Source organism: Mesoplodon bidens (assembly GCF_964165515.1).
Source record: "Mesoplodon bidens genome assembly, chromosome: 3".
Lineage (NCBI taxonomy): Eukaryota > Metazoa > Chordata > Mammalia > Artiodactyla > Ziphiidae > Mesoplodon > Mesoplodon bidens.
The window spans coordinates 155,793,652-155,816,995 of NC_138178.1; the positions used below are offsets into that span (position 1 = coordinate 155,793,652).

Here is a 23,344-nt window from a genome sequence, read left to right on the forward strand (position 1 = left end):
CAGAAGCTGCCCAGTGGGTAGAACCATTACAGCCTCCCTGGTGAACTTCATGACACATGCATTGCTCACCCACGAAGAGCCAAAGCAAACGTGATTGTCATAAGATTTTCCTGCAGGCCCTAAAACTCTGGAGGAACCAGGATCATCAGAAAGGAATGTTTCTGATGTGCCTATACAAAGTTGGTTCAGCTGCTTTGATTTAATTAACAACCAGTCAATTCAATCAATTAACTATTTGATTCCCTGGAAAACATTCCATCAAAATTAAAAAGTAATACGTAAACATTCCATCAAAAGTAATATGTAAATGAAAGAGCCCACTAATATAGATTTCTATCTACTCAGATGGATATGTAGACTATGTGAACCATGCAAAGACATAGTTGTTTTTTTTTCTTTTTTGAAGTACAGTTCTGTGTATTCCTGGGAAGTGGCTAATTATCTGATGATAATGACTTGTGTATGCATAATGTTTTCAGAACTTATTCACAAGTATAACCATCTTGTGAGGCTGTGTTTTTACCTATGAAACAGGAGGTTCAATAACATGACCAAAGTCTAACAACTAGTTATTAATAGGAGGAAGTATGGTGTTATATGAAGAACTGTGGAGTCAGGTAAACAAGGCTTTGTTGTCCAAATCTTGCATGTAGTTGGGTAGTTTGATATCATCTTCCTAGTTCCAAATTCTTGACTCTACACTTCAACTTTGGCCTCCAACTTTGACTTCTCCAGGTTTAGTGTTCATTTTCATTCTCCTTTGAAATTTGGTACTTGGCTCTATTCTTACTATTTTTGACTGAGACAAGTCCCCTGGTCTCAGCATCTTTTGGTCCTGAGTGAGAACCCTTGTCTGGCTCCAGTAATAAAGAACAAAGTCCTTAGGTTGGCCCTTGGCTGGACCAGCCCCAACTATCCCCAAAGCATCTTTACATAACACAGGCAACTCCCACAGGCAGTAAGGACTAAAACAGGACTGATAGCAAATGGTACGGAAGGCTTAGACAGCAGAGGATTAAGCTCCATCTATGTAATATACGTTGATACATACCAAAACCAACACAGGTCCCCAACTCTGGGGTAACAATGTGTTTACATGGGTTTCAACTGAGATTCTATGAGTATAATGTATCATCAGCAAGTATAAATGCAAAATCCTCTCCACTTCTGTTTACTTTCTCAAATTATTAACAAACAAATTATTTTCCACCAGAGGGAGGTACATATTTAAAATTATGTTATCAATTGCACTGTATAAATAGAACCATGTGGAATTCAGTCTCTTATTCCAGGACTGCAGTCCTATCTCCACCCCCTACCCTCATCCATTGACAAGATCAGATTTAGGGTATCTTTAATTCAAGTGCTATCAATGAATAAATAGACTGAGTGACACTGGATGGTAGCAGAGACAATTAAAACAAAGTTACTTGGTGTCCTATTTATCTGTCATATTGGCTGATTTATAAGCTTCCCACAAGAAGTAATTTAATGGCTCTTTAATAGAAGAAGGCTTGAGAAAATACCAGCAGATGGTATTGTGGGTAATGACCCAGGCTATAATGATTTAAGAAATGACTTGTCTTATCTATTTACCTGTACTCAAAAGGCTGAACTTGCATATATGCACACACATGCACACACATTGTCTTCTGATGGACTAGGCTGCCTAAAAGCCTTTTAGTAGAGAGAATGTAAACACAATTACATAATTAAAATATATAAGACTCAAGAAAGGAGCAAAACTGGAGAAAACAACAACAACAATAATAACTGATGCTGCAGATGATACAATCCAAACAGAAACTACTTAGTACTTCCATTCTAACTTGCCATGGCTTTCCATTAAAAGATATATGGCATCTTCCTAGAGTACATGCCTTTTAACCACTCCCAGCAAGTTTCAAAGAGATCCTGAGTTATCTACTGCCAAAAAAGGATGAATAGAAATGGCTTATTTCTTCCAAAGAGCCCTTTGGCATCCATACACAACAGAGCCAACTCTCACACACAGTGAGGACTAGCCCAGGACTCATACCAAATGGTATCTCTTCTACTGATTAATTTCTCATGGTCCCTATTGTCTCAATTACAGATCCTGCAGCTACAGCCATATCCAAAGTAGCTCCCTCTGAACTTATAGGAGTAGAAGTATATTTGGAAACTTTCCTTAGAGAAAATAACCAGGTCCAGTGCAGTGGTATCCTATCTACTGGTTCATTTTAAGCATTGGTAATATAGGAGGGCCAGAAGCTTGGCTGTAAGCCAGGGGGTCAGTCAGGAGCAGGACGCTGGGACATAAGAGGAAAGTCTACAGTGACTGGCTCCCTTGGCCGTTCTGGACAATGGGGTCCAAGAACGTCAAGGACCTGTTCTCTCTTATCCCTTGGCCAGAGCTGATTTAGTTTTGAGCACTGCTTATGACTGGTCTCTATGGGTAGAAATGGCAGCATATTATTTCAGGGAAATTGAATTTGCCCTTGCCCCCTGCTCCTGGTGCTGCAGACAGTACTACTTGCCTCTGGCCATGATGAGACGATCCGTGAGGTCATTTCTGGGCAAGGTTTCCATGGAACAGAGACAGAGTCCATTGGGGTTAATACGTGAGAGAAATGTCAGGGCCCTGTTTCCTAAGAGAGCTGGAAAAGACATTATTAGGTGCTGAGAAGAATAGCCTGTGGGCTTTTAAAATCAAATCAAAAAGGGAAGGCAAAATGAGAGTTTTCCCAGGAAAACTTGACTTGGACATACTTTCTGCGGGTGGAGTAGCAGACACCATCCCTGACCTTGCTGACCAGTTTTGGATGAAATTAGGAAGCAAACAAAGCTAGTCATCGGGCCCCTGCTGAGCACCCTCAGCCTCTATACTCCCCTGGTCTCCTCTGTGACTCATTCTAGGTTTGCCCTCCCTGCGGGCATCCCAACCTGCAAAATTAACAAGCTGGTTTTCTAAGCTGTCCAGTATAGTAGCAGTGAGCCACATGTGTCTATAGAGCATTTGAAATGTAGTTAGCCTGAATTGAAGTATGCTATAAAGTATAAAACACAAAACAGATTTCAAAGATTTAATACAGAAAAAGAATGTAAAATATCACCCTGGTGTTTTTATATTGATTACATGTTGAAATGAAAATGTTTTGGATATATTAGGTTAAATAAAATATATTAATAAAATAAAACTTTCCCTTTGCTCTTTTTTAAAATGTGGTTATTATAAATTTTAAGGTTACATTTGTGGCTTTCATTTGTGGCTTACGTTTTATTTCTTTTGGAGCACACTGTTCTCTATCCTCAGGGCTTTTCTTTCTAATATGATAAATTTACCGTTGACAATGACAAGAGTGAGCTTTCTCAAATAACATGTTTGATTTTAACAGGAGGTAGTAGAGACAGGTATGTGAGGGAACAGTTAATTCCCTTGTCCTGGAATGTACTTCATCTTCTTTATCCTGGCAAATTCTTATTCATCCATCAGAATCTAGATCAAATGTCTCTGCCACCAGGAAGCTTCCTCTAACTCTCCCAGGCAGAGATAGTCCCTTGTGTACTGTCTCAGCACTCCATGCAAATCTCTACCAGAGCACTCTAAATCACTACAATGTACCTTAATTGAAATGTCTTCCCTTCTAAGCCGTGAACTCCTTCAAAGTAAGGACGGAGTCTTATTAGTTTTAATAGTAATAATAATTCTGTAAGAGTCATTCTAAAAGTGTTTCCTGATACCTTAATTTATTCACTTATAAATTTATTCATTCATCCTGAAATCAAGCCTTCTGAGCCATTCAACCAGCAGCAGGGGTCTGCCCACATCCCTTGTCCTTCAAATAGCCCATAATTATGGACCTTGTAGTGAGTCTTCCCCTCATGAATTGCCATCCTAGTTACTTGCAATGAATTCACTTCGAAATAGCTATCTCAGTGATGATTGAACAGAGTTTTAACCATGTCCCTTGACTGCCTATGTAAGTGTCCTGGGTTTATCTCCTTGTACATGTTTTATGTAATCCAGTCCAGGCCAGTTTTATGCCCCGCTCTTGCACTGTTCCCTACTCTCTTTCTTTCTAGCGCTGTTGTTCTCAGTGTTCTATTGTAAACTATCTTGTTACCTCACCCCTGTGAATAGTCTCCTGCTTCCAAATGCAATGTTTATTATGTTGCTTGGGTGTTGACTCTCCTCAAAGCCAGTGGAATATGGGATTCATTAGGAAGATGATGGAACTATGCTCCAAAGATTTAATGATTTAGCAAGGATTCTATCCTTTCCTCTTTTCTGACAACTGCCAATCTGAGGGCTGGCAAAGTCACCTTTCTAACACATCCAAACCAGGCTGTCAGTTTGGCCCTGCCTGTGGCTTTGTTAGGCCTCGTCACATAGAGAGATGTCCTGTGTGTAGTAAAAGGAGTCAGGACTTTGTTTAACTGGTTGGAAGTGTTTCCCACCTGCATAAACACCCCATGGAATATCCAGGAGTAGGCCTTGTTCCTGAAGCCAGCTGCCCTCTTTCTAATGGTTGGGGTGTGAGCCCCCTATACCACTTGGCTTTTGAAAAAGCAGGCCAGCCTTTGTAAAGGGCGGCCTCAAAAGAGGAGGCAGCCTCACAGTTCTTGTGAAAGAGACATAGTCAAAATTCTATTTTTAATTATCATTGAGATAGTGACAACAAACAAGATTGCCAAGTGATGGTAATCATTTGTTAGTGAAAACAAATCAAAGGTCATTTTGAAAGTGTTAAACTTTGGGTCTTGAGAAGGTCGTGACAAGACATTTAAAGGAAAGAGGAAATCTAACGGAGGCATATCTCTTCATGTTTAAATATGAGATTACACAATTGTGGACATTTAGTTCTCAGCTTCCTTGCCTAGTTTCTACTTTTCAGGTCCATTGGGATAGTTTAGAGATAAAAATTTGGTCTGCCTGGAACGCTCCCAGCCCTCCCACTTTGACTGAATAACATCTACCGCTGCTTCCCTTCTCGGCTTGGACACCACTCCTACTGCAAAGTCTTTTCTGGTCTCCCAGGATGGAGAGAGAAGTTCACCACTGTGTGCCCAGTGCTCAGCACAGTGTACAATCCAGGTAGGTACTCAAGAAATGTTTGTTTGTTGAGTGAAGAAATGAATGCTAGTAGGGGTGTAGGTAAAAAAAAAATGCAGACTTACAGATCAAGTTCTACCTCTGCCATTTATCCAAGAAGTTAACTTTTCTGAGATTTGTGTGCTCATCAGTAAAAAATACAGATATAATAGTATCTACTTCATAGAGCTTTCTGAGAACAAGTAAGCCTATGTGGTAAAAGCATTTTGTAAAGCATTTATAAAACTTGAAGCTATAACTCCCTTGTTCCTTTTACCTACATATTTGCTGTGAGGGTTTTATGCAACATTTTGGAATGTGAGCCAAAATTATTTGGGTTGCAGGTTGGAGACAGCCTGTCAACCATATTCTCTGCTAAGTGTAATTCCACAGTGGACTGCATATAATCCATGGCTGATATGCAGAGATTCTCTTCTGGGCAATCCAGGCAGTACAGCCCAGGTGTCCCTAGAAATCAGAGCAATGGAAGAGGAGGCACTGGATAAGAGAGATGGTTTCATGCCTTTCATAACCTGTGACTGTCCACAGTGAGGATCAACTGAGTTTTGAGACCAGAGGTCAGTGAGATAGCTCAGGCATACTGTTCACATGTCCAATGTTATAATAGCTTTGCCAAATGATTGGGTTGAGAATGAAGCTAAATTTATTATCTTGCCTTCCCTGGGAGCAGTTTCTTGCAAAGTCAGGAACATTCTTTGAGTAATGTATGATCAGTAGGGTAAAAGAAATGTATACAGAAACTTTGCTCACTGGCCTCTTAATTCAGTATAACATCTAGAATAAACTAAGAAGGGGAGACTAACTTCTCATGCCCCAGCAAACTTATACGAGAGATAAATGGTCAACATGACCAAATCCAGTAGAGCCAACCATCGAATCTCAAGAATAAAGGGTTAAGTTCTCCCAGGTATAGTTGACATAACAGTCCTTGTGATATTTGTTACAAGGAATAGACACCTGGCTAGCTTATACATGAGAAATTTTACAGGTAGCTGAGAGATGAGAAAGAGCAGGGCCACACAAGTATAATAACTGGAACTGGGAAGTCCAGGAATGGGGCACCTCATTTGTTTCTCTTGGACATCATGGGCATCTGCCTTTTGGCCTCTCTCTGTCTCCTCTTTATCTTGATTGGCCTCCTTTGGTTGCATATGGTCCAACATAACATCTTAGGAAATACACCATCACTAATTTTTAACACCTAGGAACATTGGCTCAGGTGCCTCTCCTTTGATCCTGTCAGGTATGACCATTAAATTCAGGGCTACGTGATAAAAGAAGGCAGTAGGGCTCAGTGTAAAGGAAGAGTTTTAAAAAAGGGGGATGAAGACAGAGATGCAAGTCATTTAAGTGGCTAAATCTACTCTTCAAGAGCAGTTTGGGGTTTATGAATGGTGCCAAGGATGCATGGATTAAGGAAGAAAATGAGGGAAATGGTCTTTATTTAAGAACCAGGCCAATAAAGCATAAAACCAGGGTAGACCAAAGTGTGATACATCTCCTCCCTTTTCTTGTGTTTTCCCTCAATAGGAAATAGTGATTTCAGCCTTCTGTGAGTCATAAAGGGAAAAGAAAACTCTTCAAGGGGGTGTCTTTGATTTAGAAAAAAATGCCTTATAAAAAATCTGTGCCTGATTTTCCCCTTACCAGCCAGTACACTCAGCATATTAGCACCAGTAACCAAAATATTAATATATTCCTAGATTGTAAATGTCTTTCAGTTGCCTTGTGCTTGCCTTGTGCCAGTTAGATTGTGTAAGTCACTGCAAAAGTACAAATGAATAACCCATACCATGGCCCACTTGCCTTCTTTTCCACATCTGCCTCCATCTTTCACCACAAAGAGCCTTAGCCACATGGAGTGAACACCCACCTCAATCCACATTCCTCCTCCAAAACAATTATTCCTTGGCAACTTTGGGGTCAAGAGAAAAAGAACAACAGTGTAGTTCACTCTTGGGAGGACAGACTGGGGAAGAGGACTGAGTAAGCGCTGAGCACTGCCTTCAGCATCTCAGGTTCCCAGAGCAGTATAGAAGTGAGGAGAGGTCTAGTGTAGGGAGCACACCCTATTTGAGAGGTTGACCCTATAAAGTGCTGAGCCAAGGTCAGAGACCTTAGTTGCCACGGTCCAAGAGCAGTGCTGCCTGGCCAAGAATGTCAGAAATCACCTAGGCATGCTTTGACCCAGGTGAAGTCTTTGACATTGAGTCTAGAATTATGCCTCTAAACTCAAAGCAGGGAAGGAAGCAGGAGCTCCTATGGGTCATTAGCCACAGGGAGCTGAGAGTGTCTGGATTTCTTTTTCTCTTTTTTTTTTTTTTTGCGGTACGCAGGCCTCTCACTGTTGTGGCCTCTCCCGTTGCGGAGCACAGGCTCTGGACGCACAGGCTCAGCGGCCATGGCTCACGGGCCCAGCTGCTCCACGGCATGTGGGATCTTCCCGGACCGGGGCACGAACCCGTGTCCCCTGCATCGGCAGGCGGACTCTCAACCACTGCGCCACCAGGGAAGCCCCGAGTGTCTGGATTTCTGCTCATGTGCTGTCAAGGAAGGGAAGGATCATTCAATGAGACCATCACAGCTCCAAAAGAGTATTTTAGGTGGAGTGCAGCCATTATTCCATAAAATCTCAAAGATATGATGTCTCTTCAACAACAGAGATTTAACATATTTGAAATCAAATTCAACACTCTTTTTCCTCTTCCTTCTTCCCTTCACTATCCTATCCCTGCTAAGAGCAGCATTGTTCTCCCAATAACTTTGACTCTATATCTCTTCAGTTTCTCTCTTTCATGAACTCTCTAACAATGAATGCTGTCATCAAGTCCCCTTGACCTTCCTCTCTATTAGATCAAATGTCTCTCCTCTTTCCTATCCCTGCTTCAGAGATGTAGTTCTGGCCCTTATTACTTCCTGTCTAGACCATAACAATAAATTCCGGTCATTTTTCCACTTGAATCCAATCTAAACAATAACAAGATTTCTGTCTTAATCTTCTCAAAATACAAATCTGTTCACATTAATTCCCTTCTTAAAAAGCTTCAGTGGCTCCCCATTGGCCAAGAACTTTTCCAAACCCCTTAACCTGGTATCCAAGTCCTCCAAACACAGCTCCAGCCAAGCTCTTGACAGCATTTGTTTGCTTTTTTGTTACTATAAAAATAATGCCAGGTAATTGCAGAAAATCTATGCAAAAAATATGAAAAATGATATAAATTTGAATCCTAATTTCACCATTCAAATGTATTTTGGTCTATCTACAGATGTCCTTATTTACAAAAGTGAAAACATTTTTTCTTTTTCATTTGATAGAATACCAGTAGCATTTTTTTATACTTGAAAATAATTTTTAATTGTTAAAATACCATATGCTGCACTGGCTCAAAAATAGAAATTCTTACGTATCATCTGTAGCAGCTTGCATACTACCTTTCACAAAGCAGATGATCAATATATACTAGATGCATTAAAATTATATCAAATTAAGCTTAAATGAGGTGCTTAGATCTTGTATTCTGAGTAGGGATTTAAAATGATAATTTATGATATAGATATTGGGTCAAAGAGAGGAAACAGTGACAGATTGCATAAAGGGTATGAAGGTGCAGTAATCATTTCTAGCATTTTCAAGGTTTACAGGCTAAAAACTAGGAATAATGTTGATTTGTTAAAATAACAAAGTAGCAATGTTTGATGGGAAAAGCAGTTTGTCGAATAAGATAACTTCCACCTTGAACACCTTGAGCTTTAACAGCTGATAAAATACTCAAGTTGCTACTTCGTATTTAAAAATGCCTAAAGGAAATAGAAAGCAGATGCGAGTTTCGGTCTAAAGATATAGATTTGGGATTCACTGTCATTAGCATAGAATTTATGATAATAATGATTAAAATGGATAACATTCCATAGAAATGAATAGCATCAAGTTCTGCTTTCAGCAATAGGATCAGCTACATACTCCAGAAAAACCTTCTACTACAAACCCTGAGAAATTCTGGATAAAATAAAACAAACAGACTTTAAGCCATAGGTGAGCAACAGAAGAGTAAGAGAAATTCGCAGGTTTAAAAAAAGAAGCCTAAAAGCCTGAAACTGAGTGTAAGCAAGTGTTAAAGTCACAGATTGCCTATGGGCATCTCCTGACAGCAGAAATCTAGATGGCCAAGACCAAGAAAGGTGAGAAGACTTCAGTCTGGGTCACAGTAATAAGTCAAATCTGAGACTTCTACAGAAAGTTGGGTTACTTGAAGGGATATTCACTCAATAAAAATGTGAGCCAGAAAAAGATGCACCCACTGGGAAAGAGAGCAACAGAGGAACCAGTTTGCCTTAGGTCTCGGTAGAAAGGAAAAATGAGTCTCCATTGGAAATTCATAATGACAAGCCTGCCCTCACATGGGGTAGGGACTTGAACACATGTTACCTTTGTATTCTAGTAAACTGCAAGCAAAATTAAAATTTATAAGGGCTTCTAGGTTATTAGTGGCCCAGGACACCTGACAGAAGGAAACACAAATCCTGTCTAGAAAAACAATTCCCTTAACCTAGATTCCTCAGAAACACCAAAACTTTATATCAGCAAAAAGGAAGAATATAAAGTAAAGTTATCAAAAACACAAGTAAACAATGCACTAACAACAAGTCAGAGAAAAACAGCCCATGGTCTTCAAATGTTGGAATAATCAGGTACAAATTATCTTAAAATATGCTTTAAAAGTTTTGAGGGTAAAGAGAGAATTAAAAATAAGAATATAGAACATGGTACTTTCAAGAAATACCAAGGAACATTTGGAAAAGGACTCAAAAGAACTTTCATACATTAGTAACATGAATTTTGAACTTCAAAACTCAGTGGATTGGTTAAACAACAGATTAGACACAATTGTAGAGAGAACTGAAGAACTCATAAGACAGATCTGAAAAATTCAAAAAAAAGAAAAAATGCAGCACCTTTGAAAGTTGAAAAAAGTTTAAAAGCCTTGGAGAATAGAATAAGAACACACATACACCTATTTGGAATTAACAGAGGAAAAAATAAAGAAATGAGGGAGAATTGATATTCAAATAATTGATGGCTTTGAATTTTTTTGACTCCCTGAAAGACATGCATCTTCAATTCAGGAAGCACAATAATACTAGTAAGAGTAAATACCAGGAAATTTCCATTTTAGTACATGATAGTAAAATTTCAAAACCCTATCATCAAAGAGAAAATCTAAAATGTAGCCAGAGGAAGGGAAAAGTGCGTAAAAATTGGTAACAGACTGTTCACAGACTCTCGGCAGCAATACTGGAAACACCAGTAGAATAATATCTCCAAAAGGTTATGTATAATTATATCCCTGCCTGAAGAACAAGAGTGAAAAAGGATATTTTTAAATAAAAAGAAAATAAAGATAAAAAGTCTACTACTGATGCACCATCACTAAAAAGTTTTAAAGAATGAACTTTAGGAGAAAAGAAACTCATTTCATGAGGTAGACCTGATAGTCAAGAAGGATTGGCAAGCAAATGAATTGGTAAATATGCAAGTAAATATAAATGAATATCTGTGTATTAAATGATAGTAATTTGAAATAAATAGAACTAAAATATTGCACCAAAATAACATTTCAGAATACATGTGAGACATTTATTGAGAAAATTACAAAATTTCTTTGAAAAACAGTAAAGAATACCTAAACCAATGGAAAGATATATCATGTTCATGTATAGAAAGATGCAATACCACATAAATGTCAATTATCCCCAAAAATAATTAGAAATGTAACAAACTTTTAATTGAAGTGCTTGCTAAAAATGTTCTTTCTTGGAACTTGGAAAATTGATTCTAAAATTTATATCAAAGAGCAAAGTGCCAAAAATAACCAAGATGCTCCTCAGAAAGACAAGTATGTATGAGGAAGGTAGGGGAAGGAATTTATAATAACAAAGCCTTTTATGAAACTATGGTATTAGTTTTGAATCATATGAAATGGACATTTTTATAGGGCAAAAACTAATATTGCTAACTTCTCATAGTTCAATATAATAATAAAAAAGATATAATAAAGTATTGGGTTAGAGAACAATGAATAGATGAGGAAAATTCAGAATACAGAACTTTGGAACAGGCCCATGCATATCTGGAAACTTGTCAGAACTGACATTATAGACCATTGGAAGAAAAAATATATAAAGATGCTGTAATAATTAATTATCTGTTAGGAAAGTAAAGTCAAATTAGATTTCTTACCTAATATCATAGACAAAATTAGCTCCAGGTAGATAATCACATACTTATGAAAAGCAAATATTTAAAATGCTAGAAGAAAACATAGGAGAATGTCTTTACAAATATATTTTCTCCTTCTTCTACCGTAAAAAAATTTTCAGATGGGCACATGGTGTCCAAAATAAAGATATTTTCTAACCTTCTTTGCAGGTAGGGTCATCTTGTGACAAAAGTTCTGGCCAATGGGATATAAGTGGAAATGTCCATAAAACAGTTTCTAAGAGTCTCCTTAAAAGATAGCTGATACACCCATATTTACCCCCCTTTTTTTCTCTTCCTTTTTGCCCTTCTACCTGGGATATGGGTATATAAGAACAATAAGGCATCATGAGGGTGGAGCAGAAAGCTAGAAGAAGACTAGATCTCTCAGGACTTCATGGAACAGAGCTTCCTTACCTTCTGCAGATTGCCTACCTCAGGATTTTTGCATGAGAGAGAAAAATAAGCTTCTGTTTTGTTTAAGTCATTATTATTTTAGGTCTCTGCTCCTAACGCACAGGCAGACCTAATGCTAACTAGTGCAATTTTCAATGACATGTCCTCTCTCCTTATTTCAGAAAGTCTACAAGAGAAAAACAGGATAGGAATAATCCTATAGGAACATCCACTTTTAATAGACTAAATGGGAAGAGAGAAGAATAAAAAAGAGAGAAGAAGCTGTAAGAGTTAGAAGGGCCACATGCTGTGAAATACAGAGAGTGAGGATGGAAAAAAAATTACCTGTGGACTTGTCTAGATTAGAAGGAGGTCACTGGTGACTTTAGAGGACTCCAAAGAATGTTTCCCAAAGAATGACTAAGAAGTCAGTGAAGCAACACAACACTCAAGGGATTATTGACACTTGCACGTTACTTGGAGGCCTTCCAGCTCCACACAAAACCAGCATACAAACACGTTTGGTGTTTCTGGGCTACGGGTGTAACTAGATGTACCTGAATCATCAAGAAACAGAAATAGCCCTTACCCTGGATAATTTCTTAATGACTTTTCCATAATTATGACACACCCAGTAGGAACATGCCTGGTCTACTCTATCTGGTCACAATTGAATTGATAATTCAATAGGGATCCAACCTACCTCTCGTCTTCACTAAACGAAGGGATTCTTTTTTCTCTATTGTTTAGAAGGTAACCATTTTATGCCATGGGATGAACTACATAGATTACTACCAATAATGTATTATAGATATCCATAGAAGTGTCAACCTGTAACAGAAAATGACAAATGTTCTGAAGGTGCAACTAAAATGTGGGCCTGATAACACTCACCATCTGTATGGAAGCCCTGAGCACCAGAACAATGGAAGAAGTGCATGCAGGCCAGAACTTAGAACTTAACAAAATATGAGTAGGCATTTCCCGGTTATACCCAAGGGAGATGCTTTTCAGAAATGTGCACAAACTGAGAATACATAGGCCAAAAGAAATTTTTCCATAAGAAATAGTAGTAAAGAATAAATTTAGGGGATTTCAGTCATTACAACATATAGCCTCTACTTATACATTCTTCAAGTATAATAGGGAGCACACTTAAATGGGTAGAGTAAGTAGTGGAATTGACCAAAAAAAAAAAAAATTGTGTTGGGTTTGATGAAGGAAAGTGTAGCCATTACAAAAGCAAGGGAGGTTTGTCTCTATAGGGTGATGACTGTTGGAAATGGGGGATTATAGTCCCCTAGTACCATCAGAGGGTGGAAATTCCTAAACTTTCCCTTAGGATTTTCTTCACTTTAAAGAAATTTTCCTATGCCAGACATTTACAATGCACCCCTCCCAGTAGAATTTGGTAGAGCATCTAAACCTCAAACAATTAAGGTAGCAAGGGCAACCTATAAGGTATAGATAAATAGAAACACAAAAAGCAATGAAAACTTGGTGGCTGAAGTAGGAACACCTGATAAATAAACATCCTGCAGCAGTTATTGAGGAGGCCACCTCCTACAGGAGTGGCCTATGAGGACACCTAAGCCTGTAGTCTGTACACCTGTTAATAAATTGCCTAAACTGCCTCACATGTGTTGTCTAAAATATATGAATCAAGATTTTTTGCCTCAATTACCTAGACTAAATCAACAACACAATCCACTCCATCCCATCCCATATCCATAATCATGGCATTAGGCTAAAGTTCTTATTTTTTTGGAAGGAGAGGAGAAATAAGAAGGGGACAGCAAAGCCAGGAGAGGAAACAACTCCCTTTTCTAACTTTTTTTTTTTTTGTCCGCGCTGCGTGACATGCGGGATCCTAGTTCCCCGACCAGGGAGGGAACCCCAGCCCCCTGCAGTGGAAGCGTGGAGTCCCAACCACTGGAACGCCAGGGACATCCCCAAACTCCCTTTTATGAAGCAGGACTGGGAATGGGTGGGTTCCTGGATCCCTAGCATTCTTTCAGTCCACTCTCCCTGGTTTGGGCCAGTTAAAATGGCTACCATTTATCAAGAGGTACCTGAAACCTCTGCCACTACTCTAGAAGACCTAGGCAACTGCAAGACCCAGAATTGTCCCCCCCCCCCGGATATTTAAGCTACATTGTACAAGTGTCAGTTTGGGCTCCAAGGAGATCAGGGCTCTAGCCAGTCTTGGTTCCTGAAGGTAGAACCATGAATTCCCAAAGTCTAGATGTGCAGGCTCACCCAGGACAGCTCATTAATTTCATAATAACAGACCCTGCATTTTCCTGATTAAGTTTTCAATTTTTTTCACTAGTGTATGTTGGGAATTTATTCTACTCTAGCAGATCTTCCTCTCATCTCTTGCATAAATCTAGGCCACATCTTGACCAAGATGACTAAACCACAGTGAATCCTCACCGCTGTGAAAACTGGGAAAGAAAACTGGGAAAGGATTGTGAATGCCTTTGCAAAATGCCCCAATGCAACACATTATTATACTAAGGAATTTTATTACAAATTTTCCTGGAATATATTTCAGGGCTCAATGCTGGCTGGAAGACGCCCTTATTTTTAAAACACCCTTTTCTATGTTTCTTTTTCTCCAGTTCCTTCTACAAGTCCTTCTAGATGGAGTTAAATGGCAAAACTTCAAGGTTTTACAGTTCAGTATATTTGAAGATTAGACATTAGATACTATGATGTTTAGATTTTTCATTTACCAGCCAGACTATAAACACTTACAGTATGGGAAACCATATTTTATACCATTTGTATATATACCCACCAAAGGTAGGTTTTGATGTTTTGATGACTAGAGCTTCATTTATGACAACAGGTGCCCAAACATTCATTGGTGATTTTATTGTTGGTTATTAACTGTCTGCTCACCCAAAAGAGGAAGAAATACAAAACGTATCTCCTATCCTCAGTTCTCTCAATTTTTACGAATTGGATTGAATTCTCCCCTCTAAAAATGATTGACGTATTTTAGTGTCTTTATGACTGCTTTGGCCTTCTTAGTCCCAACTAATAGACACTCTGTAAATACATACTGACTGATTAAATGGGAGACATTCATCTCCATCTAAATCTTGCCCATCCTCCTAGGTCAATTCAAGTCCTTTTAAACTCCACAAAGTCTCCCCTGATAGCTCTATCCTTTCTCTGAACTTGTTTTTAACGTTGTATGTATCCGATCACTTATTGAGGTGCCCCTCATTTTTAGGGAAGTTAAAAATAGTAGCCATTGAATTAATTTCTGATACCTTGCATATTCTCAGCATTTCTTGCTGTCCTTCTGGTAGCAGACACTACTCCCTTGACAACAGAGTGAGCATGTAACACAAGCTGGTCCAGCTCAAGTCCTTCCCTCGGGATAGGTTCAAACTCTACCTGAGCCACCTGATAGTTAGAATAAGTGAGGAGCTTCCCCCAGCCAGGTTACCCAGCATAAGGAGAAGCTGGCCTGAAAGAAAAAGCTGACACCCAAAAAAGAGAAGAGACAAAAGACCTAGCAAGCACTGAAGATTTCTAAGTCACTGGATTTTGCTGTCCCTGAGGTGAGTTTCATCCCAACTATTTGCAAGGTTTGGTTATATCAGCCAATATATTCACTTTTTTTGTAGACTAACATCAGTTTGTCACTTGCAGGTTTTTTTCGTTTTTTTGCGGTACTTGGGCCTCTCACTCTTGTGGCCTCTCCCGTTGCGGAGCACAGGCTCTGGACGCGCAGGCTCAGCGGCCATGGCTCACGGGCCCAGCTGCTCCGCGGCATGTGGGATCCTCCCAGACCAGGGCACGAACCCGTGTCCCCTGCATCGGCAGGCGGACTCCCAACCACTGCACCACCAAGGAAGCCCTTGTCACTTGCAGTTTTCACAAATCCATGACAGGTGCCTTGAGGGAGTCACATCTTTGTGAGTTTAGTTTTACTGCTTTTGTACATCCCATTGCACCTAGCACAAGGTGCACCCTGCAAGGAATAGAAACTCAGTCAATAGTTGTCAAAGTAATGATTCTTTAAATTTCCATTAAAATTCTGGAATATTACATGACACTACAAATATTAATTAAATTACTATGTGTAGGAAATCATGAGCAAAAGTCTCAGATACTAATACTTTGATTAAGTCACCTGTTTTGGGGAACAAAATGCACATATTTAACCATGTTGCAAATATATTCCTTGTCATTAACAGGCCACTGCCTTCACAAACCATTCTTATCCTTTATATCTTTGCATAGTGGAAAGTGCTTGATATAAATGTTTTTAGATGTTGATTTTTTTTATCACACACTATTGTACTACCAATCATGTAACAAATTATACACACACACATATATATACACACAAACACACACATATATATACAAACACTCACACACACATACATACATACATACAGTGTGTGTTATATGTACTGCTTTAACCAACTTCCTGGAAAGTTTATTTATTGCACTTAGAAAACTTGGGATATAAATGTAACAAAGTAAAAGTTTGCTCCATAGTCTCTTTAACAGCCCCCTTTCCATTAATTCTGTGTGCAACTTGTTCATGAATATGGAAAGTATCTGAAGATTTTCTTTTAACTTGTCTTGATTTCCTTGAAGACTCTGGCGCACAGCATGAGATTAAAATAACCTGGCATTGCTGGTGATTTTGCCCACAAATACCAAGGAATAAATATTAGAATGATGGATTCCCTTTCCCTTGTCAACCATGAACATGTTCCAGCCAGGGGCAAGGTCTAGAGAGTAAGTTAAAAATAAACAAACAGAACCAAAGAGTAACTTTATTCTTTTTATTCAAAGTTTATTAAAATATAAGAACAAATTTAAAAGCACATGTACCACTCAGCACCAATATAATAACTGATTTCTACTGATAATCTCCAAAGCATTTCTGTTTCTGCAGCTAAGAAGCAGAAATATACACACACACATTCTCACCACATTTACCCAGTACTCATAGCATCATGCCCCGAATATTCTCCTTGCTAGGGAGGCAAAGATGGGCAGAGGTAAACGAATGTGACTATATCCAACCACTAACTGAGTCGATGACTCTTTCGTCAGTAGTTATCATTTGCACACTAGTAACCTCTGCACATCCCAGTCTCCCTGTTTGGGCGCCCGATTACTTGGGCTGGTGATAGAGTCTGGTGATAATGTGACGCAAATTTAAACAAAACTGGCCAACGTTCCCTACCCAATATCTTTTCATTGCTTTGGTTATAAAGTACTGGATACATATGTCTTCACATCTTCCAATCTTAACACACACAAAAACCGCACCGACCAGTGACGTGGTCTGGAGAAGTCTTGAAAGAATTTTATTTCTTTGCCACTCCCTTCTGTGGGCTTCTTTATGTGTTCACCTATTTGCTTTTTTTGGGGAAAAGGGGAGTTTTGTGCCAAAATAGTGACTTCATTAAACATCTCCTGGGTCTTCAAAGTCTCTGCAGCAAATATTAAATGAACTCCCTGGAGTTCTAGTGCAGCTGCCCAACATGGGCAGAGAGCCCCAACTTGCATGAGCAGTATTGTTTGGAGATCTGTACACATTTGCTTTCTATTGGTTCAGACTCACCTTGGAACAGAACTGGATCTTAAGTCTGGGACCTTGCTTCTAGTGCTATCCAGAACATAAGGCATTAGGAAGTGGCCCAATGTTTTGCTAAAGTCACTCAATGACACTCATCAGCCCTCCTCCAAAGGTGAGAAGTTTCTTTTCAAATCTTCCAGGATCAGTAGACCAAGCCCTCAGGGCCTACTTCTTCCCAGTTAGCAACTTCCTGAATCTCCAAGTCCCTGTCCCCCTTCTTTCATAGGGGACCTCAGGACACTACCAAGACAGTGTGGGTCACCAAGCAGAGGTTGGTAACTATGCCCCATCTGGACTTACACAGGAAGACTGGGTTTAGCTTCTATTATTAAGATAAAGGAAGAAGTACAGAGGAGGTTGTAATATAACTGAAAACATTTTAGCTCTGATTTTTGGCAGTATCATTTTTTAAAAAAAACTCCTGGAATTCAAAAACTTATTGTTAATCTCCACTGCTCAGAGACATAACATTGGGTATATTCTGAAAAGCTCTAAATGCTGGTAAAGGTTTGTATTAATTCTCCAGTGGGACAGAAGTTAGTGTCTACATTTTCCATTTTGCAATGGCCATGTGATTCTAATTAAGCTTATCTTCCAACTATCAGTAAGAAATTAGGCAGAATAAATGTCCATGTTTATCCTCTTATGATTTACAGAACGGGAAGTCCTGCACATCAGTGCGTTCTTCTTGCTGCGGACATAGCCCATAGTGCATGCTGAGGGTACCTTGTATCCAGCTGGGAGTTTTCCAAAAGGCGTAGACATTGCCTTTAACCTACCTCTCTGGTATTTTATGCATCAAGGCAGCACCCATGCATGACCTCACCATATTTCATAATTTTTATTCAAGAGCCCAAAAAGTGAAATACACTCAGGCAAAATGAAAGACAGCAGGCCTTTCTCCTCTCCTTGATCACAGAATCAGCATTGCCTGGTTAATGGTAGGAGAACTTAACTAAATCAACAGACCATTTCAAAGTTGATGTTACCAAAAATCAGGGGTACATTCTATAAACAAGGTGAAGACAAAGGACCAGAGATCGAAAGTCATATGAGTTAAATGACTGTAACTTTAGCTATACAAAGCAAGAACAGCATGACTAACCTGCTTCTAAAGAGGTCAGTTACATTTTCATATCTGTATCAAACACTTCTACCCCACCGTGCAGACAGTTCAGTCATGCCCATTCAAGAAAGTCATCCTTCATTCCACTAACGTTTTCTCTAAGCAATAAAATAAAGTAAGTTTTGAATAGTTCCAAGACATAAGTCTTTCAAACACTAAATGTCTGAGTAAATACAGATGCTACAATAATACCTAAAATTGCTTGGAAACTATTTCTATAATGGACAAGCTAATCCAGTTTAAAAGACTAAACTGGTAGCTCCATGTAAACATAGCCTATGGGATGGGGGGCAAATGTTTAAGTATTAAAAAGAAGAAATCATATATATATATATATATATATATATATATATATATATATATATATATGTTTATATATATATAAGCTTATAATGTATAAGTTTATATATATATATAACTTATAAATTTTGCCTTGTGAGAATAGGAAATACAATTCTTCAAAGAAACATACCTTCTCAAAGATAGGATAGGTAGGGTGGGTATTGACAATCTAATAATTTCTCTGAACATACCAGCTAAACATTGATTCTCCTCTATCTCAAATAATGAGTTCTTGTTAAGTTCATAAAAGATACACCACAGGAAATCATAAAAGTTCATGATGAGATAAATAAGTTACATAATTATAGGCTTATCCTAACTCTGAGAACACCAAGCCATTCTACATATTGTAGGATTCCTGAGCTTTGTCAATTTACTTTCTCTTCTGGCCCCCGAAAGCCTTTCTTCCAGTAACTCCTCTATGTTCCATTGAACATATCTTTTTCCCTGATAGTCAGCCTATGCCTCTGTATGTTTACTTCCGCTGCTTCACTTCTCCATTGCCCTATCCTCAGGGAGAAGAACTGCACACACACAACCTTCTCTTTCTTTAAAAATATATCACAGCTGGGTAGTTTTCCCATCATCCTTTTCCCCAGACAACTAGCACTGCCTGCCTTAGTCAAATCTCATCCCCCCACCAGCATCTCTAACATCCTGTTCCCTTATTGTACATGTAGAACAAAGGGGAATTTTAAGGACAACAGTGTGAGTGGGCTGCCACCAATTCTTCATTTTTCTTCTCCTGGGTACCACATAAATCTCAACACCATTTTGAAGATAAAAATCAGTGGGGTCCACCGATAAGCCTTGAGTTATAGAGTTTAACTATTGAGGACTCAGAAATAATCTATTCTCAATGTGATTTTCCAGAAATTCATTAGATAATGTCACATTTTCAAAATTTGTTTCTTTGTGGGCACATTTTGTAGAATTTAGAACAGTGGTAAACTTAAATGTTGCAGTTAAAAATAATCAGTTAAAATGGTGCTTTAGTATCTAAACAATAAACTATGTAGTGATATGACTATTACATTGCTCCATTTTAAAAAAATAGACTTTTGGTTCTTGTACACTCAGTTCCCACTTTTTTCTCATTTCGGGCAACTAGTTCAGGAAGATAGTTTCAATTTTAGATATCTTTTTCTATTAGTTTTATTTTATGGTTCAATTATTAATGGAATGGTCATAGGAACCTTTGATTGTACATATAAATATAGCCATATACTGTGATTTTATAACATCCTCAAATTTACAATAAAAAAATTAAGATACAAAATTGGTTGGTCTATTCTTTTGGAGGTTAGGATATTAGTTATTACTTATATTAGTTATGAGTAAAACTATAGTATCTTCATTTTAAAGAGAAATATGGTATATATTAAAATAGCATTATAAAAATGTACTGTAGAGGCCTTAGACTACTATACCTCAGCTAAGAGGAACAAAGGAAAACCCAAGTCCAAATTCAAATATTAATGGAAATTCCATCTTACCAAATTCCATGGTACTGAGAATTGCCTTATAGCAAAGCCTCCAAAATCATTGATGGGAATTGTCTCAAACTTTCTCTTCTTCCATTTTGCTCCTGAAGAAACCTTGTTTGTTTTCACCTATCATTCATTATAGTTCACCTACTTTGGGATAAAAACAGTGCTGCAGCTGAATGGCCAGGGAACCAACATCCCACAGCAGCTGAGAATGTGTATATATAAAATATATACTGCTGAGCTCAGCATTCAGAGAGCACTGCCATAGAGACCGAGACCAAGAAGGAGTGGGACCAGAGCAAAATCGTAGGGATGGAGAAGGATAGACCAGCACCACTGGGCCCACTGGTTTTACCTTTCATCAGCATCATGGGGTATAATTCACCTACAGAAAATGTACACACCACAAACATGTTTCAAAAAGTAATACAAATATTAAAGCGTCTCTTCCCTCTCAATCTCTCCTTCTCCTCAATCTAGGAGTATATGATAAATACATTGATTTCATACATATATTCTTGATGCTATTTTAGTGGAGTTTCTTCTTTTTCTAGCTTTGTGTATGTTTCCATGTTTCTGTGACTAACAAATTAGTCCCACTCTCTACAGTTGCAAGGTGAAGCACTATGAAGTCTCCTAATCTTTCTGCCACCTCCTTTTCCTAGCTTGTCAATTCGATTTTCTTCTAGCACTTTCCCCACCTGCCTAGGAAGTAACCATCAGATATCAGATGATCATTCTAACCCTCCAGGTAGGGACCATTCTTGGTATCTGCAAATATAGCTGCGAGTTCTGGGATATTTAGACTGGCATAGAGCACCACATGGCTAGAAACTAGAATATCAGAGGCTACTCTGACATGTTAAACACCAAGGTCCTAACCACATGGCCTGGGCTTGAAGATTCATTATAAGTAAACATTTGGGAATTATCCAGTTGGGCTCTATCCATGCTGAAGAAAGCCTAAGCAATACCCCGTATACTAACAAGGATGGTAGAGTTATTCAGGTAAGTCTTTTCTTCAGGTCCCAAGGCATGCATCAGAGGTATCACTTCTTTTTCAGGGCAGAAAGGAACACATGCTGAAACAAGGTTTCTTCCTCTCCATCTTGGGATCTTTTCATTCAGGGCTTTTCACCAGGAAGAGAAGTAACGGGGCTACTATTTAGCCAAAAGCCATTTAAGTGGTGAAAGTAGTATCGAGATGTTAGAGGTTTATGTTCTTCTGACACGTAAATTCCTGTCTTTCAGTGAGACAATAGGACTCAGTTGAAATAGTGGATTCAGTTCTTAGTTTCCTTGTCTTTACATAATTTAAAAAGAAAAATCTCTATTACAATCATACCTTTAACCAGCTAATCTAGCTTTCATCTCTTGCTGAAATTCTTCTCCAGCCAATGCCGGACTTCTTGAAGGTTGTAGTAGAAGGGGCCCTTTCCTCCCAGATAAGCAATTTTCTGTCTCTGCACAATACACACACGTTCAAAGGCTACCCCATAAGCGACATTGGCATTATTGTCCATGCGGTCAGCCACAACTTGGCACTGGGGTGGCAAGGAGAAACGCTCCATTAGCTGGTGGGCCGCTGCACATCGGTCTTCCTGGTTCCGGTGCTTCTTCACCTCAAAAGACAAAGAAGAATCCCCAGGCACCGCCCAACCATCTGAAGGATGAGCCTCATCAATGTAGACCAACAGGAAGTCAGCCACTGATGAGAACTCTTCCACCAGTTTGCTGAAGGCTGGCAGCTGGTTAGTAAAAGGAGGTCAAGTGGCTGAGCCGAAGTTGACCACCAGTGGGCGCTCAGGGCTGGCAAAGTCAAGAAGGTGGCACTCAGCTCCATCAACTGTTTTCTCATGGGCACCATTTCCACTGCTCTCATCTCCTTCAGGATTGGAGACATGCACCACACTGGAGTTGGGAGCATCTTCACCCAGTTTCACCTGGTGGTGAAAAAAAGAAAGAGGGAGAGAATACCACATTGAACACATTGTCACTTTAATTCACTCTGTGTAGAAACAACTGGCTCTAATACAATGTGGTATTTCCTTCAGAGGATATGGTAAACATATATTGATTTGAGTAAAGAGCCATTGTGGCAGGTAATATAATGAATGGCCCTAAAGAGAATAAAAGTCTTTTTCATTCTGTATAGTCACTAAAGGTAATTATTTTCATGATTGAAGGCGCTGCAGTTAACTCTCTTCATAATTAAGTTGAGACTGGTATTCTTTACTATCCTTATTTTGTGTCAGTGCTTAGCACACAATATACAACAAATGATTAATTGCCTTCATTTTTGTGGGGTTTTTTTGTTTGTTTTTTGGCCGCGCCCTGCAGCATGCGGGATCTTAGTTCCCCAACCAGGGATCGAACTCATGCCCCCTGCAATGGAAGCGCGGAGGCTTAACCACTGGACCACCGGGGAAGTCCTTGACTTCATTTTAAAAGTAAAAAGTGAATGGTCCACTTTAAAATAAATTATCAGAATTGTGGAACATAGCACCTCTTTCTGTATTCTCACTTCTGAATTCTAAAGTACTCAGAAAAGACCTTTATCTTCTTGCCTGATACTAAGTCATTTAAGCTCAACCAATGGACAAGGGTACCAGTGGGCTCTATTCCTGCCCAGAACTAGAAAACCGGGGGTCCACCATTTATAAGAAGAGCTACTCCCACTTAATTTCTTCAGTACTTCAGCTTTCCCATCTGTAAAATGGTGATAACAACGCCTATTTTCCTCATGCGGTTATAGGAGGATGACATAGGAAAAGAGCTTTGTACACTAGAAATCATCGTGGGTGTGTAGTTTGCCATTATAGATGCCGCCCAAAAATGTGAAACAGAATACTATTTTCCTGACCAATTCTATGTTTTAAAAAATATATATTGTTAGAAGTGATTTGAGCTCTCCTCATTGTGACATCCTTCCCAAAGACTTCTATGGCTACTGCATACTTTGGGGTTCTTTTGACTAGAACCTCGCCATTTCCATTAAACAAACAAATGAGTGAAC

General features: G+C 38.9%; 1 protein-coding gene across 4 annotated transcripts in view; it reads right to left on the reverse strand.

Moving 5' to 3' along the window:
• Nucleotides 1-18,866: 18,866 nt before the first annotated feature.
• DIO2 (iodothyronine deiodinase 2) overlaps nucleotides 18,867-23,344 on the reverse strand; it is a 68,881-nt gene continuing 64,403 nt past the window's right edge. For 3 of the 4 annotated variants that reach the window (XM_081230028.1, XM_081230030.1, XM_081230029.1), the window contains one exon: nucleotides 18,867-22,271. In XM_081230028.1, coding sequence (XP_081086154.1) covers nucleotides 21,696-22,271 — 576 coding nt within the window. In that variant the 3' untranslated portion in view covers nucleotides 18,867-21,695. The remainder of the gene's footprint in view (nucleotides 22,272-23,344) is intronic. The other variant, XM_081230027.1, reaches the window with a different exon arrangement.